Raw genomic sequence first — 16,663 nt, 5'->3', positions numbered from 1 at the left:
AAGGTCCTAAGTAGGTCCTGGTAGAAGATCAAGGGCTTAGAGAGGTCTCGGGGAAAACCTCTCGGGTGGAGATAAAAGAGCTGCTGGTTATGTCGGAGCGCTTGGAGGAGGGGGAGGAAGGCATGTGCCAGCAAGTTGCCTGCCAGATTACCTGCACTGTATAGGAGTCTCTGCAGGGGCTGAAGGTTGAAGGTGTATACCTGTCTGCCCACCTCCAGGGGGAGGTTCAGGAGCCCTACAGAGACCCAGTGCAACCTCGGCCAGAAAAACTCTGCTGGAGGCTGACCAGGGTTCCCAGGGGCAGCCTCAGGGTGTTGAGCTGGTGCCAGAGCATCAACAGGGCCAGTTGGTTAAGCACCAGCACTCTGTCCCAAAGGGAAAGGCACCAAACATCCATCTCTGCAACTGCTCAGCCATCTTGGCCTATAGATTGTTCCAATTCTCCAGCAGGAAGATTGGTGGCAGAAAGATACACACCCAGACAGAGCAGTGGACCCACTCCCCATCGGATGGCCTGGAGCATGGGTGAGAGGAGGCTCAAGCTCTTGACCCAGTTGATCCGGGTAGACGAGGCTGCAGAATAGATGGCTTGACAAGCCTTCACACACACCAGGTCTCCCAGGTCTTGGATCATTAAGAATACGTCGTTGGCATATGCTGACAGGACCATCCGCAAGTCCAGCTCTCAAAGCACCAGCCCCAGTGGTGGTGTACGGCTGGCTGGACAGTGGGCAGCCTTGATATAAGCCTCACCTGAAGGTGAGGGGTTTGGTCAAGGCCCAGGTGGGCTTGATCAGACTCTCAGCAGAGATGTACAGCAGCTGAAGAAAACCCACGAAGTGGGCCCCAAAGCCGACTGCCCTCAGAGTGCCCACAAGATACCTCATGATCTTTCCTGATCTTCTGGTCCAGGGACACGAGCGAGCGACAGGCTAGCCCTACATGCAAGATGAAGTAGATTTTGCACCAGATAGAGATTACTGCAGATGATTTGGCCCGGGATGGTGTAGGTCTTATGGGGATGGATCACGTCCGCCAGCATGGACCCCAGCTTCAGCAGGATGGTTTTCGCTACCACCTTGTAGTCTGTGCTGAGGAGCGAGGCTGGTTGCCAGTTCCTTAGGTTGCGGAGGTCCTCCTTCTAGAGCAACAGAGCAAGCATGGCCTGCTTGCATGACAGTAGGAGCATCTCGCTTCCTAAGGACTTGGCCTAGATAGTGATGAGGTCTGTGTCATTGGAAGGTGTGTAGTGAGTGAGGCAGGAGAGGATGGTTTCAATGCTGTCCTGGATAACAGGATTCTAACCCTGCCACAGAGTTTCTATGTGGTGCTGGGCAAGTCACTTAAACAAAACTTTTCATAGATTTGAAGGCCAGAAGAGAGCACTGTGATCATCTAGTCTGACCGCCTGTGTCACACAGACCATGGATCTTCCCCACAATAATAATAATAATTCCTAGAGCAATTATTTTACAAAAACATCCATTCTTGATTTAAAATGGTCAGTGTTGGAGAATCCACAAGGACCCTAGAAGTTGTTCCAATGATCAATTACCCTCACTATTAAAAATTTACACCTTATTTACCAGTCTGAATTTGTCTAGATTTAGCTTCCAGCCATTGGATCGTGTTATACTTTTCTCTGCTAGATTGAAGAGCCCAGTATTAAATATTGGTTCTCCATGTAGGTACTTATAGACTCTGATCAAATCACTCCTTAACAATCTCTTTGGTAACCTAACTAAATAGATTCTCCTTGACTCTGTTGCTGTAAGCCATGTTTTCTAACCCTTTAATGCATAGGTTCCCAGACTCTGGATCATAATCCCAAATGGGGTCATGCCATCAGCAGATGGGGCGTGGGTCCAGCAGGCCAGTTTGGCCCATGAGACAATGTTGTCTGTCCCTATCTAGGGAGGTTGTGGAATCTCCATCTCTGGAGATATTTAAGAGTAGGTTAGGTTAGATAAATGTCTATCAGGGATGGTCTAGACAGTATTTGGTCCTGCCATGAGGGCAGGGGACTGGACTCGATGAACTGTCAAGGTCCCTTCCAGTCCTAGAGTCTATGAATATGTCTGGTCCTGCTCCACAAATGCTGCACCAGCAGGCCACCATTTTGATCTGCAGGGGCTGCCATTTTGCAAGTCAAAATGGTGGTCTCCTGGTGAGGTGTTTGTGCAGCAAGTCCAGACACACTGGCTGTGTGGTGATGGTTCTGTGGACGCCAGTTTGAACATTTGCACTCTCTGGCTTTGTAAGCATCCACCCAAGGGACATGAATGCAGAACATCCTCATCTGTCGGCAGCAGCCTCATCAGCCGAGCATCCTGTCTGCCTGAGCTGGTAGGAGCCCGTGCTAGCATTTTCTGAGATAGGAAGCTGCAGCGGCTTGTAAGGCAAGACCATATCTTCTTTTATGGCACTCTGAGTACCTTGTTGGCGCTCAAGGATAAAGGATCATTATAAGTCTCTGTCTCGGTGCTATCCTAGTATCACCACACAGGGCCTTTCTAAGTCCTGGCCTCGTTTGCTTAACAGTGAATTCATTTTTCTGACTTGTGATCATTAATTGTAGTTCTCTGATCACCTCCTCTGTCTGTCAGGATGAGGTCTGAAATTGAATTCCTCTGTGTTGGGCTCAACACTTTTTTTGAGTTAAGAAATTGTCATCTGTTATATTTAGAAATTCTAAAGGTGGTCACTAGTTGTGTGTGTTCCTCATTGTTTGTGTTCCCAATGTAAGAAACTTGAGATCTGATTTGCAGAAGTGCCTAGCGCTAGGAGCTGTGGTGGAGGTCAGTGGGAGCTGTGCTCTGAATATATAAAGTGCTATAAAATGTTAAATTCTCTGATAAGTCAAACCGTGAAGAAATGCCACTTTTAAGTCTGTTACTGAGTGTCCAGGAAGACTGAAGTGTTCTCCTACTGGTTTTTGAATGTTACAATTCTTGATGTCTGATTTGTGTCCATTTATTCTTTTGCTTTGAGACTGTTCAGTTTGGCCAATGTACATGGCAGAGGGGCATTGTTGGGACATCATGGCATATATCACATTGGTAGATGTGCAGGTGATATATGCCATCGTGTGCCAGCAATGCCCCTCTGCCAGTGCCAGTGCACAGGATGGACACTGTTCTCCCTGAATATTTCTTTTTATCCTTATCATTCAATCCCTCCTGCATTATTTACTGAACACCATCAAAATGCTCCTCTGAAGACAGAATTATTAATTTCATCATAAACTTTTGTATGGTGTACTCATCTGAATATCTTAGTACTTTACACGCATTAATTAATGTATTGTGAGGTGGGATTACTGGGCCCATTTGACTCATGGAATTTAGGCATAGACATTAAAACCAGAATTATCCAAGGTCCGTTAATTCTGGTTGTTTTTGCTTAATTTTATATGTGTTAACTCTGCAACCTTAATGTCCTTTTAATGTAGGGTTGTTTTGTTTTGGTTTTGTGTGTAATTTTCTGTATTTTTTTAAAAAACCTTGAAAATTTGGAAAAACAATTTCATCTGATGGAACCATATTGACCCCCCCCCCCATGTGGTGGGTCATCATCAGGGTGGGATTGTTAGACCCATAGCACAGTCCTCTATTACTTGAGCTAACTGAGTAACTGGTAGCAATAGAAGGTTGTTATCTTCTGTATGGTCCTGCCACCAGAAAGGAGCTGGACAAACTTTCAGATCAGTTGATTTCACAGACCTTATGAACACAATGGTACCAAACTTGAAGGTTTTAATACTGTACCCCAGAATCTAAAGATTTCTTTACAATTTACAAGTGATGAACCTATTAAGAGGCATATGTCCTAGCTTTCTAAACTGCCTTTAGAGAAGTTTTTGTTTGTTGTGGTTTTTTTGTTTATTTTTTGTTTTCTTATTGTCTAATTCATTTAGGCAAAACTTCCAAACAAGCAACCCATTTTTTTTAAAAGGTTGGCATACTATATCTCTTCAACTCTGTAATGTCATTTTTATTTCAATAGACCTACTCCTCTTTGGTTAAGATAAAATCGAACTTGGACAGAGGGAAGCTCGGGACTTCTGCCTTGCAGCAGGGTGGTGAAGTAGGGGCTTCTGCGCAGCGGGGAGCAGGGACTTGGGGATTCAACCCTGTGGGGCGTCCCTGCCGGGCTTGGGGCTTCAGCAGGAGTGGGGCTGAAGCCCCGAGCTCCGACAGATACCTCCCATGGGCCAGAAATCCTAAGCCCCAGCAAGTGTGCCCCAGCTCTTGAGCTTATGAAGATTGTCTTATGTGCTTTGAGGATCAGTAAGTTTGGCCACCCTGATCGATAGCAAGGACTGGGATAGCAAGGACTGGACAAAGTAGCTACCATTTTCCAATCACTGAGAGAAGCCAGGTTAACGGAAAGCCCCACTAAATGTGCAGTGGGAAAGGAAGAAGCCCATTACCTCGGGGACAGAGTCAGTGGAGGACAAATCCGCCCCTTGGTGGATAATGTTCATGCCTCACAGATATACAAGGCACCTATGACCAAAAGGCAAGTGCATGGTTTCCTAGGCTTAGCTGGCTACTACTGCCGGTTCATACTCCATTTTGCCACCAAAGCATTCCCGCTATTGACTTAACTAGGGATGCCACATCAACACGGGTGCTGTGGAATCTGCAAAAGTATCTTTCACGACCATACTCTGCAGACCCCTAGTGCTGTATAGCCTGAACTTCAAAAAGGAATTTGTACTACAAACACACACACAGGCGGTAGAACTAGGGATGGGCTTTTCTCCAAAGATAAATGGAGAAGAACGCCCGAGAAATATACTGAATGATAGAAAAAGAGTGCTTGGCTGCCAAATGGGAACTAGAGAGTCTTTGATTCTACCTCCGAGGAAACGAGCTCACACTAATTACTGATCGTGCTCCAGTGTGATGAAAGAGACAAACTTGAGGACCATGAGATGGTACCTGTTGCCAGAACCATACCACGGAACCTGTCACCTTTTGGATACAGCAACAGGCAGGAAATTTGCTTCCGAACTTTGATTTTCTGTCCAGGAAGTAGCCTACGCCAGCCAGGGCCATGCCTCAGCCTTGTAGGGAAGAATATGTAATGGGGTCTACAACGCCATACGGTACACAGACAGCTGGAGGTGAAGAGCCTCTCCTGTTTATAAGCAAGTAGCTTGATCACAGCCCCATTGAGCTGCCAGAGCTGCCAGTCGTGGATGCCTGCACTCACAGCTGCAACCACTAGAGAAAACAAGGCCTGCTGTAAAGGGAAGAATATAGAGAAGGAAGGGGAGGCAGAAAAGCCTGGGCTAGCAGAGTCGTGACAGCCCTGCACCAGGCTGCCCCATAGGTGCCGACTCCATGGATGCTCCAGTCCTGGAGCACCCACGGGGAAAAATTGGTGTGTGCTCTGCACCCACCGGCAGCCAAGCTCCCCTCCTAACTCTGCCCCCCGTCCCACCTCACCTCCGCCTTCACCTCTTCCTCTGAGTGCACCGCATCCCCGCTTCTCCTCCCAGTGCATGCCACTGCAAAACAGCTGTTACACAGCATAACAGGCTCTGGGAAGGAGGGGGGAGGAGCGGGAATGTGGTGTGCTATGGGGAGGAGGTGGGGAAGAGGCGGGGCTGGGTCGGGAATTTGGACTAGGGGTTGGGAGGGGCAGAGTTGGGGCGGGGACTTTGGGGAAGGGGTTGGAATGGAGGTGGGGCAGGGGCGGGAGGGAGTGGGGCCGGGGGCAGAGGGAGGTTAAGCACCCTCCGACGCCAGCAGAAGTCGGCGCCTATGGGCTGCCCCCAAGAAAACAGCCAGGAGACTAAAGCTGGCTAGAAGCCATAACATTTGTAGGGTTGATAGACTTATTTGGAGGTGTGGGTCCAGGAACTGCCCTGACTGAGAACAAACTAAGGAGGGTCATTCAGGGGAAACAGACTCCTCCCTTCCTCGGCCTCTCCCTCTCCCCCCGACAGGACTGAGTGTTATCTAGACCATCCCTGACCGATGTTTGTCTGACCTGCTCTTATATGTATTAACACTTCTTTATTCTGCTATTACTAAGATTTTGTAAATTATGTAATGACTTTAAAAATACAGTAAATGCCTGGAATCATATTTTTTATAAGAATGCATGATTCTATCTATGTATTAAATACTTATCCTTTACTCTCTTAACCTTAAGGCTTTCTTTAAAATGGACTAACTGCATATAAAATATTTTTCTCTAAAAATGCCTGTTATCACATATGTATGTATTAACAATGTATTTGGTCATTACTAAGATTTTTGTGAATGTACTGAGTTTATTTAGAAATGTACTTTTAAAATTATTTTTCTCTAAAAATGCATTTTAACACCTCTCCTTTAATCTTCTGTCATTCAGACTTTGTACAATAAATGGCTAAAATTGACATTTTCTTCTAAAAAATTAAAAGGCGTGAAAGCTATATTTATTCAGTTATTTCTAATACACCCAATAAAGATAAACTTAAATGAAAATTTAAAAAAAATCAAAATGGCTGACACCAAAAATGCAGGTCTCCAAAAATGAGACCAAAAGGCAAAAAGGAGCGTGTGGAATCGTTAAAACTTATATGATGAGAAAAAAATAAAGAGATAAAACTACTAACCTCAAAATATAACACCAGCAAATCTTTAGGATAAAGAATTCTTAAATCTTTCGTAACGCTGTGACTTCCTTTCTTCTTTGGATCTGCTCTTCCAAGGAGCTTATGTGTTTTGTTCTGTTCCTTCAAGGACTTTCTGGTGATGAGATGGCTCATTAAGCCTGCACAAGCAAAATTCTTAGACATTACAGAAGAACAGTCACCCAGACATGTAAACCTCTGTTTAAAAGTTTTTCCAGCAAGAGAGAAACAAAGAGGTGTGATAGATAAACACAACTCCTTTTTGGGGAATAATGTCCTAGGGAATTCTTACTTCAGCAACAGCAGAGACAGGAAAAATGCTAAGTGAGAAAGATTCTTTGTACAGTGTATGTAATCATACACCTCTATCCCGATATAACACGACCTGATATAACGCGAATTTGGATATACCGTGGTAAAGCAGCGCTCCAGGGAGGCGGGGCTACGCACTCTGGTGGATTAAAGCAAGTTTGATATAACACAGTTTCACCTATAACACAGTAAGATTATATCGGACAGCGTTATATCAAGGTAGAGGTGTACTTTAAAAATGTAGCAATAAAGTGCTGTATGATACACTAGCAGAAAAGTTTCTAAACAGAATGGTTTTCAGAATTTTCTCAGAGGAGGAGGTTGGCTGTCAGTTGGCTATTGATAATTTATTAATTGTAGTGTGATAGTGCCTAGGTACTCCTTTAGCGGATCAGAGTCTCAGTGTGCTAGGTGCTGTACAAACATGTAAGAAAGAAGAGAGTTCTTGCCCCACAGATGTTATAATTTACAACATGACAGGCAGGATGCAACAGCATGTCAGGACAGACAAATGGGGTGGGGAACAGTGATATGGAGATGAATTAAACTTGTACAGTTCTTAGTCCTCTATTTCCCACAGAGCATGAAGATGTATCATTGGAGGAACTTAGTAAAGTTAGAGACTTCTGGATAGGAAGTGATACCCTAGTTGGCTGCTGTTGGAGAAAAACATAGTTCTCACTCTCTTGTTGGGTGCAGCAAGTCAGATACTTTATTCTCTAGCAATTGCATGGAGGGAGAGAGTGCACTAGGACACAGGGTTTCCCCCACCTAGGCAGGTCTCTCTACAGGTAAACAATTACAGCAAGCATTTATACCTTTGATTGCATACAGTAATAAGCAACAGCTGCATTTTGTTTATACATAGGTCATCCTGATATCTTATTTTTCTCACCGCTATTTAGGCTAGAGTCTACATTCCATACTTATCTAACACAAGGCCGCAACAACTTCTCACACAGTTCTTTCCCAGTCGCCTCACACAATCCTCGCTTCTACAAATCTCGTGTTGTTAGGATTACAGTTAGCCTGATTCTGGCTCACAGAGGGAACTGTTTGCATTGAAATCCCCTTCAAATCCCTGTCAGTTCTTGCTTTACTTCCACACTGCTAAGCCGCTACAGTTTGATGCCTCTCTGAGCACACAGTATAGCTGCGAGGATGAGATGGCAACATGGATAGAGTTGAGCAGAAAAGCAGAAATACCAATGGACTGTTCCTTAGGTGATTACTTATGGCTTTCATTCCTGTTTTAGGCTGGTGTCAAGATGGAAATGGAAGAAAGTAATAGAGTTAAAGTGCAGACAAAAAATGAGAAGCCACCATACATGACAGCTGTTGGTGCAGAAACAAATCCCTTGAAAAAATTTACCATCCCTAAAATAAGGAGGACTGCTGATAAAGGTACAGTAAACTGGTAACAAACATAAAAACTGAGCATTTTTGTCAAGTGAAAATTGTGCATAGCCGTGTGTAAGTGATGTGTGTTATTCCAAAGCTCAATCAGTAAATGGTAAAACCTCAAGCCTTGAAATCAGTTGACTTGTTTCATATTTAGCACTTCCCAGATGTTGTGAACCAAGTTGATTAAAGCTCAGAAAAACCTACGTCTTACTTCAATCACCCTGGCATCTGCTGAGCAATACAGCAGTGCACAGACAATCCAGGAAATTTTTGGAGAGTGTTGGGGCAACTTCCTGGTGCAACTGCTGGAGGAACCAACGAGGGGCCATGCTCCTCTTGACTTGCTGCTCACAAACTAGGAAGAATTGGTAGGGGAAGTGGGTGGCAACTTGGGCAGCAGTGACCATGAGATGATCGAGTTCAGGATCCTGACAAAAGGAAGAAAGGAGAGCAGCAGAATACAGACCCTGGACTTCAGAAAAACAGACTTTGTCTCCCTCAGGGAACTGCTGGGCAGGATCCCCTGGGAGGCTAATATAAGAGGGGGAGGAGTCCAGGAGAGCTGGCTGCATTTTAAAGAAGCCTTATTGAGGGCACAGGAGCAAACCATCCCAATGTGCAGAAAGAATAGCAAATATGGCAGGTGACCAACTTGGCTTAACAGTGAAATCTTCGGTGAGCTTAAACACAGAAAGGAAGCTTACAAGAAGTGGAAACCTGGACAGATGACTAGGGAGGAGTATTAAAATATTGCTCGAGCATGCAGGGGTGTAATCAGGAAGGCCAAAGCACAATTGGAGTTACAGCTAGCAAGGCACGTGAGGGGTAACAAGAAGAGTTTCTACAGGTATGTTAGCAACAAGAAGAAAGTCAGGGAAAGTGTGGGACCCTTACTGAATGGGGGAGGCAACCTAGTGACAGAAGGTGTGGAAAAAGCTGAAGTACTCATTGCTATTTTTGCCTCGGTCTTCACAGACAGTGTCATCTCCCAGATTGCGGCACTGGGTAGCACAATATGGGGAGGAGGTGAGCAGTCCTCAGTGGTGAAAGAACAGGTTAAGGACTGTTTAGAAAAGCTGGACATGCACCTGTCCATGGGTCCAGATGCAATGCATCTGAGCTTGCTGAGGGAGTTGGCTGATGTGATTGCAAAGCCATTGGCCATTATCTTTGAAAACTTGTGGTGATCAGGGGGGGTCCTGGATTATTGGAAAAAAGCAAATATAGTGCCCATCTTCAAAAAAAAGGAAGAAGAGAATCGGGGGAACTACAGACTGGTCAGCCTCACCTCAGGCCCTGGAAAAATCGTGGAGCAGGTCCGCAAGGAATCCATTTTAATGCACTTGGAGGAGAGGAAGATGATCAGGAACAGTCAACATGGATTCACCAAGGGCAAGTCATGCCTGGCCAACCTGATTGCCTTCTATGATGAGATAACTGGCACTGTGGATATGAGGAACATGGTGGACATGATATATCTTGACTTTAGCAAAGCTTTTGATATGGTCTTCCACAGTATTCTTGCCAGCAAGTTAAAAAATATGGATTTGATGAATGGACTGTAAGGTGGATAAAAAGCTGGCTAGATTGTCAGGCTCAATGGGTAGTAATCAACAGCTCAATGTCTAGTTTGCAGCCAGTATCAAGTGGAATGCCTCAGGGGTCTGTCTTGGGGCCGGTTTGTTCAACATCTTCATTAATGATCTGGATAATGGGATGGATTGCAGCCTCAGCAAGTTCGCGGATGACACTAAACTGGGGGAAGAGTTAGATACACTGGAGGGTAGGGATTGGGTCCAGAGTGACCTAGACAAATAGGAGGGTTGAGCTAAAAGAAATCTGATGAGGTTCAACAAGGACAAGTGCAGAGTCCTGCAGTTGGGATGGAAGAATCCCATGCACTGCTACAGCCTGGGGACTGACTGGCTAAGCGGCAGTTCTGCAGAAAAGGATCTGGGGATTACAGTGGACGAGAAGGTAGATATGAGTCAACAGTGAGTCCTTGTTCCCAAGAAGGTTAACAGCATATTGGGCTGCATTAGTACAAGCATTGCCAGCAGATCGAGGGAAGTTATTATTCCCCTGTTCGGCACTGGTGAGGCCACAACTGGAGCATTGTGTCCAGTTTTGGGCTTCCCCACTTCAGAAAGGATGTGGTCAAATTGGAGAGAGTCAGCGGAGGGCAACAAAAATGATCAGGGGGCTTATGAGGAGAGGCTGAGGGAACTGGAATAGTTTAGTCTGCAGAAGAGAAGAGTGAGCTGGGATTTGATAGCAGCCTTCAACTGTCTGAAGAGGAGTTCCAGAAAGGATGGAACTAGGCTGTTCTCAGTGGTGGCAGATGACAGAACAAGGAGCAATGGTCTCAAGTTGGAGTGGGGAGGTCTATGTTGAATATTAGGAAAAACTATTTCATTAGGAGGATGGTGAAGCACTGGAATGGGTTACCTAGGGAGGTGGTGAAATCTCCATCCTTAAAGGTTTTTAAGGCCCGGCTTGACACAGGGATGATTTAGTTGGTCCTGCTTTGAACAGGGGGTTGGACTAGATTACCCCGTGAGATCTCTTCCAACCCTAATCTTGTATGATTTTATGGTTACAGACTATAATGAATATCTTGAATTTAAAATTTTTTTTTTTAGTTTTGTCCAGTTTTGCTAACACATCCAGAAAACCCTTCTCAAATGTCATATATTCTGTTACATCTGAACACCGATACATGGAGTTAAAGAGAGAGAGAGTGAGTTTGTCAGTTTCTGAAATAGAGGAGATGCTTTCTGTTGAAGTCAGGTCCTACAAAGTGGTAACTTAGAACCATTGGCCTGAAATGTACCCACAGGGTCATGGACCATGGACGAAGGCGTGGCCACACACTCCTCAGTTATTTTCTCTGCCTGCCATTGGACCAGGAGTGTAGAACTATTTCTTGTGGGTACTTTGTGTATTTGGTATTGTGGTGTTTGTTTGTATTGTGTAGAAAGGTTTAATTTTAGCTAGTTATGGCAGTTAACACATTTCAAGATGGCTCTGGTGGGTGAGCTGTGTGTAGCCTCCTGTCAGGCTCTTGTTGGCCTGCCAGTCATATAGTTCAATTTGTCACATTGTGCAGTATTCAGTTGTCCTCCCTCTTTGCCTGACTTTAGTTCAGTCCAGTGGAGCTCCAATCCAAGGTGCACTCCTCACTCACTCTACCAGGCAGTGTGGGAAGCAAGCAGACTTGGCTCTGTGGGTGCCACCAGGTCTCCCTGACATGGAGAGTTCTGAGGAGCTGTCGGAGAGGAAGAGACAGGAGTCCTATTCCCTCCCAGTACTCAGGAGGAAGGGAGAAAACCGAAGATTCAAGGTGAAAGGAGAAGTGGGAATAACAAGTCCCCAAGCCTCCCTAGTCTGTCATGTAAAGGAAAACTTTGTGTATGTTCTTTGCTTATATATTTACTCAAGAGTCTCCTCACTTGTACCTTCTAGCTGATTTTTCTATAATACTTCAAACCAGTATTGAACTCTCCTGTACTGGGGTGTCAAACGTTTGGCACCCAGACCCTTTCTCTGGCCCACAGCTTCACCCTTCAGAAGGGTCAGATCTGCAGTTGCCAGCTCAGCATGGTAGATCCTAGCTCCTACTGAGTGCCCAGATTACCATACCTTCCCTTCCTGCTGGGGACTGGCTGCTCCCAACACAGAGCAATTCAATTTCAGGCCTCATCTTGACAGACAGAGGAAGTGGTCAGAGTGACCATCTTTAGAATTTCTAAATATAATAGATGACAGTTTCTTAACTCAAAAAAAAAGTGTTGCTCCCCTTCCTAGCAGCTGTGGACTTGGCCACAGCCATCCCACTGTGAAGACCTCTAGGCCTGATTATTGTAACTCACTGCACCTTAGAGTGGAGCTGCCAACCCTGAACATGGTCCTGTTGGTACAGAATGCAGATCCCTGTCTACCTTAGACACCATGGATGTGTCAGCCCATTGCTCTGCTCTCTGTGCTGACTTTCTGTTGAACATAGAACATGGACCATACACTTAATGCTGATATTCTAAACCTTCCATGGGATTGATCCTAGCTCCCTGGGAGATTCTCTTTCCTCTCTATGAGCACCATCTCTTACAACAGAAACCTTCCTTAAGAGCAACGAACTGTACCATTATGTGAGACATACGAGACTGAACTTTCTCAGCAGCTGAGCCAGGATCCTTGGACAAAGTAATTAGCATGACAAATGGTCTCAGAACAGGCAGCAAAGGCACATTGTTTTAACGTATTCACTGTGCCATGCTGTCTCACCCTTGGTTAATGTTTGCCATAATTAATTTAACGGACTTAGGGCTTGTCTACACATAAACCACTACAGCTGTAGTGCTTCTGTGAAGACACTCCCTATGCCGACGGGAGGGATAGTCCATCTCACCGAGAGGCAGTAGGTAGGTCGACAGAAAAATTCTGCCATCAACCTAGTGCTGTCTATACCGGTGGTTAGGTTCATTTAATTGCATTGGTCAGGGGTTTGGATTTTTCACACCTCTGAGCGACATAGTTATACTGACGTAATCTCCTAGTGTAGATCACACCTTAGTGAATTTGCTATCAATGAAATCTACTTATGTCTGTCTGCAAAGGGTATTGAAAAATGCATCATATATTCACCATTTCCTTTGTTGTGTTTCTAGTTTCTTTAACATCCTGCTACACTAATGAGAGGGAGTATAGCAGCATCAGCCATACTCTGAGCCAGTCTCGTCTCAACACAGGATGTGACCTGCAGTCTTCATGGCAGTTTGGTGAGATAAAACTGGTACACAATGAAGAGCTGGAAAAAAAATTTGCTGCAAAGAGGTAAGTTATTGCAAAGTGAATGGCAGTGAATTCACCATGGTGACTTTTCATGACACATCTCTTTGCTCTTAATATTCATTCATCATTTCTTTTCATTGCGAGACCAGCTTCTTCCAATGGCAAGTCAGGGTTGCCAGTGCTACCGTGGGGCTCACTTTACAAAGCGTCCTTAGAGGTCATTTGCTTGCTGCATAATATGACTTCCACTACTTTATTTTGTTTTAAATCTCGTCCTCGCTTTTCCTGCCTCCTTTCTGTATCTATCTACATGTTCTTTATTTACAAGATCTTCAGGAGACTGTGAGCCAGGTTCTCTACCCTGCAGAGTCTGGCTTTGACTCCCACTCCTGATGATTCCTACGGGTGCTGCTGGCAGACCTAGAACTGTAATCTTCCTGGCAGCTCCAGGCACAGGGAGCGTGTTGGTACAAGGGAATGGAGAGATGGTGCGACCGAAGTGCACTGCCCTCTGGCTGTCTGCGGACAGTTCCTTGGGCACCATCCGTCAATAGCTGCCAATAAGAGCAGACCCCAGGCTTCATTAACCTGTGCCAGGTAGAGGATCAGGGAGCCATAACTGACTGTGACAGTTTTCCCTCAGCTCCAGCCCGTCTCCTTAATTTTTGAACAGCATAGGCAAGTTATGCTGTGTGACTTGTGATGGGGCAAGGCCAGATAGCTACAGTAAAGTGGTGAGGAACAGGTATGTTAGCCCCAGGCTAAGTAAATCCCTGGTACCATGGTAACCAAATGGCACTTGTTCCAGGTTAATCAAAACACCTGGGGCCAATTATGATCCTTCTAGAAGGCAGTGGAGATAGCTACATTGATTGGGACACCTGAAGCCAATCAAGGGCTGGCTGGAACTAGTTAAAAGCCTCCCAGTTAGTCCATGAGGTGCGTGTGTGAGGAGCTGGGAGCAAGAGGCACAAGGAGCTGAGAGGGAGAAGGTGTGCTGCTGGAGGACTGAGGAGTACAAGCATTATCAGACACCAGGAGGAAGGGCCTGTGGTGAGGATAAAGAAGGTGTTTGGAGGAGGCCATGGGGAAGTAGCCCAGGGAGTTGTAGCTGTCATGCAGCTATTACAGGAGGTACTATAGACAGCTGCAGTCCACAGGGCCCTGGGCTGGAACCCAGAGTAGAGGGTGGGCCCGGGTTCCCCCCTAACCTCCCAACTCCTGATCAGACACAGGAGGAGTTGACCCAGACTGTGGGTCCCAGGATGGTAGAGGAGGAACTTTGTCACAGACTATTAATAATGTCCTTGGTTTTTGCCGAAGTGCCAGGGGTAGAGCAACACCAGTGTCCTGTACCACCACCAAAGGACCTCTTGTCTTTGTCATTTGATGAAGCATCAGGAGCCACATCAGATGCAGCCCAGAGAGCATGATTTCAGAAGCCACTTTGCCCCTTTCCGCTGGATGCTGGATGTCGAACAGACAGATGTTAGAGATGATCGCCCATGGCTACCCCATCCAATGCACTCATTACCCCTTACCCACACCCCTGGCCTGTCCTGCTTCTGGGACCCTGACAGCTTGTTACAAGTGGAAGTTACTGGCGGAGGAGGGTCCTGTTTTCCTCCCAGCAGAGAGTTGGCGAGGGGAAGGGGTGTTTTCAGTAGCAAAACGTGGAATACAGGGTGTACTCATATCATGGAGGTTAGCTAGTGGTGGAAAGTGACTGGGTTAATTTTATGGGTGACGAGGAAGGGAGCAAAGTATAGTTAGTCAAGTATGATAAAACACCACATCCCCTGAAATCTTTAAAACGAGATCTGAGGGGTCAAATTCCTCCCGATAATTAGCGTGACCCCCATTGTCACCAATTATGTCACTGTGACTACAGAGGAGTGCTGTCTTATCATTGTTCCAGCTCTCTGAACTTCTGTAACCTTTCTCAGCACCTTGGGATCTGTTCATTTGTTCTTTTTCACATGCTTCACCCTCAGGGTTTTACATTGCAGACACCATCCTGGCAGCAGAAGACCCTAAAAATCTACCAATAGGACTTTTCAATGTGGCAGAAGGGTCACTCTTGGCTGTGAGCAGAACTGTACAAAGCCAAGCTTCCCAGAGGGGAGGGCAAAGCCGGGCCAGTAGGACCCTGGGATAGTTATAATATTTACTGTATTGTCTATGCACGTCTTTGAAACCTGATGGCTTTGTTAGCTGTCAAAGTGTGTAACCTCTTTTTATTTCATTGCTAGGGCCAAGATGCGTGAAGAAGGAAGGCAAGGCAGAGAACTTGAGGAACATTTTTGCTTTTTGGTGCTGCCTTGGGATGAGGTCTCAAAAATTTACCAGAGTGGAATACATACCAGCGAGTCTGCAATGAAGGAATTAGGAAATCCCCTCCTTGGAGTTTATTTATTCAGACATGTTGATGTTGCTTTGAATTATGCAAATAGATTGATCAGTGCAGAAAACATCCTCGTTTTCAAGGTAGGTGCCATGTACAGAGTTAGGGGGAACATTTTCAAAAGTGCACAAAAGCTCTAGGTGCCTGTAACAGTCAGGGCCGGCTCCAGCTTTTCTGCCGCCCCAAGCAGCCAAAAAAAAAAAAAGCGATTGGCGGCAGCTCAGTTACGCCGCTTTGTTCTTCGGTGGCAATTCAGCAGCAGGTCCTTCGCTCCCTGTCTTCCTCTTCGGTGGCAATTCGGCAGCAGGTCCTTCACTCCCTGTCTTCCTCTTCGGCGGCAATTCGGCAGCAGGTCCTTCGCTCCCTGTCTTCCTCTTCGGTGGCAATTCAGCAGCAGGTCCTTCACTCCCTGTCTTCCTCTTCGGCGGCACTTCGGAAAAGGAAGAACTGAGGGACCCGCCGAGTTCCCGCTGAAGACCCAGAGGTGTCGCCCCGGTACTGGACAGAGTGCTGCCCCTTTGTGTTGGCCACCTCAAGCACCTGCTTCTTTCACTGGTGCCTGGAGCTGGCCCTGGTAACAGGGCAGGCTCCTCTCCCGCCTTGGGGTCCCTCACACACTGTGTTGGATGCCTCTTGATTGTCAACACCTGAGTGCATTTTTATTTGTTACCACCGTCACAGTCCCCGTGAAGCACTTCTAACTACCATCCATGTCCTTCCACTACTGTCACGATCCCCACGAAGCACTGCCACCTTCCGCGTCCTTTTGCCACTGTCAGAGTACCCAGACAACACTTCTACCTGTGATATTCTTCCACCACTGTAAGTTCTGTGCAACTCTTCTGCCTGCAGCATCCTTCCACTGCAGACCCCGTGTAGCACTGCCACCTGCAGCATCCTTCTGCTCTCAGCTGCAATCATGATCCCCGTGCAGCACGTCTGCCTACAGTGTTCTGCCACCATCATAGCCTCTAGGTAACACTTTTACCTGCAGTGTCCTCCTGACACCAACCCAGTCGCTGTGCCGCACTTCCACCTGCAGCGTCCGTTTGCCCCCGTCACAGTTGCCATGCAGCATGTCTGCCTGCAGTGTCCTTCCACCCTCAGTCTGTCCGCAG

At 46.3% G+C, this 16,663-nt stretch overlaps 1 protein-coding gene across 7 annotated transcripts in view; it reads left to right on the top strand.

Annotated features, from left to right (window-relative positions):
• TEX15 (testis expressed 15, meiosis and synapsis associated) overlaps positions 1-16,663 on the top strand; it is an 87,808-nt gene that overhangs the window by 13,939 nt on the left and 57,206 nt on the right. For all 7 annotated transcript variants that reach the window (XM_050944956.1, XM_050944960.1, XM_050944959.1 and 4 more), the window contains 3 exons: positions 8,203-8,350; positions 13,018-13,183; positions 15,394-15,628. In XM_050944956.1, coding sequence (XP_050800913.1) covers positions 8,203-8,350; positions 13,018-13,183; positions 15,394-15,628 — 549 coding nt within the window. The remainder of the gene's footprint in view (positions 1-8,202; positions 8,351-13,017; positions 13,184-15,393; positions 15,629-16,663) is intronic.

This window comes from Gopherus flavomarginatus, chromosome 3 (assembly GCF_025201925.1).
Source record: "Gopherus flavomarginatus isolate rGopFla2 chromosome 3, rGopFla2.mat.asm, whole genome shotgun sequence".
NCBI lineage: Eukaryota > Metazoa > Chordata > Testudines > Testudinidae > Gopherus > Gopherus flavomarginatus.
This window is presented reverse-complemented; position numbering and strand designations above follow the sequence as displayed.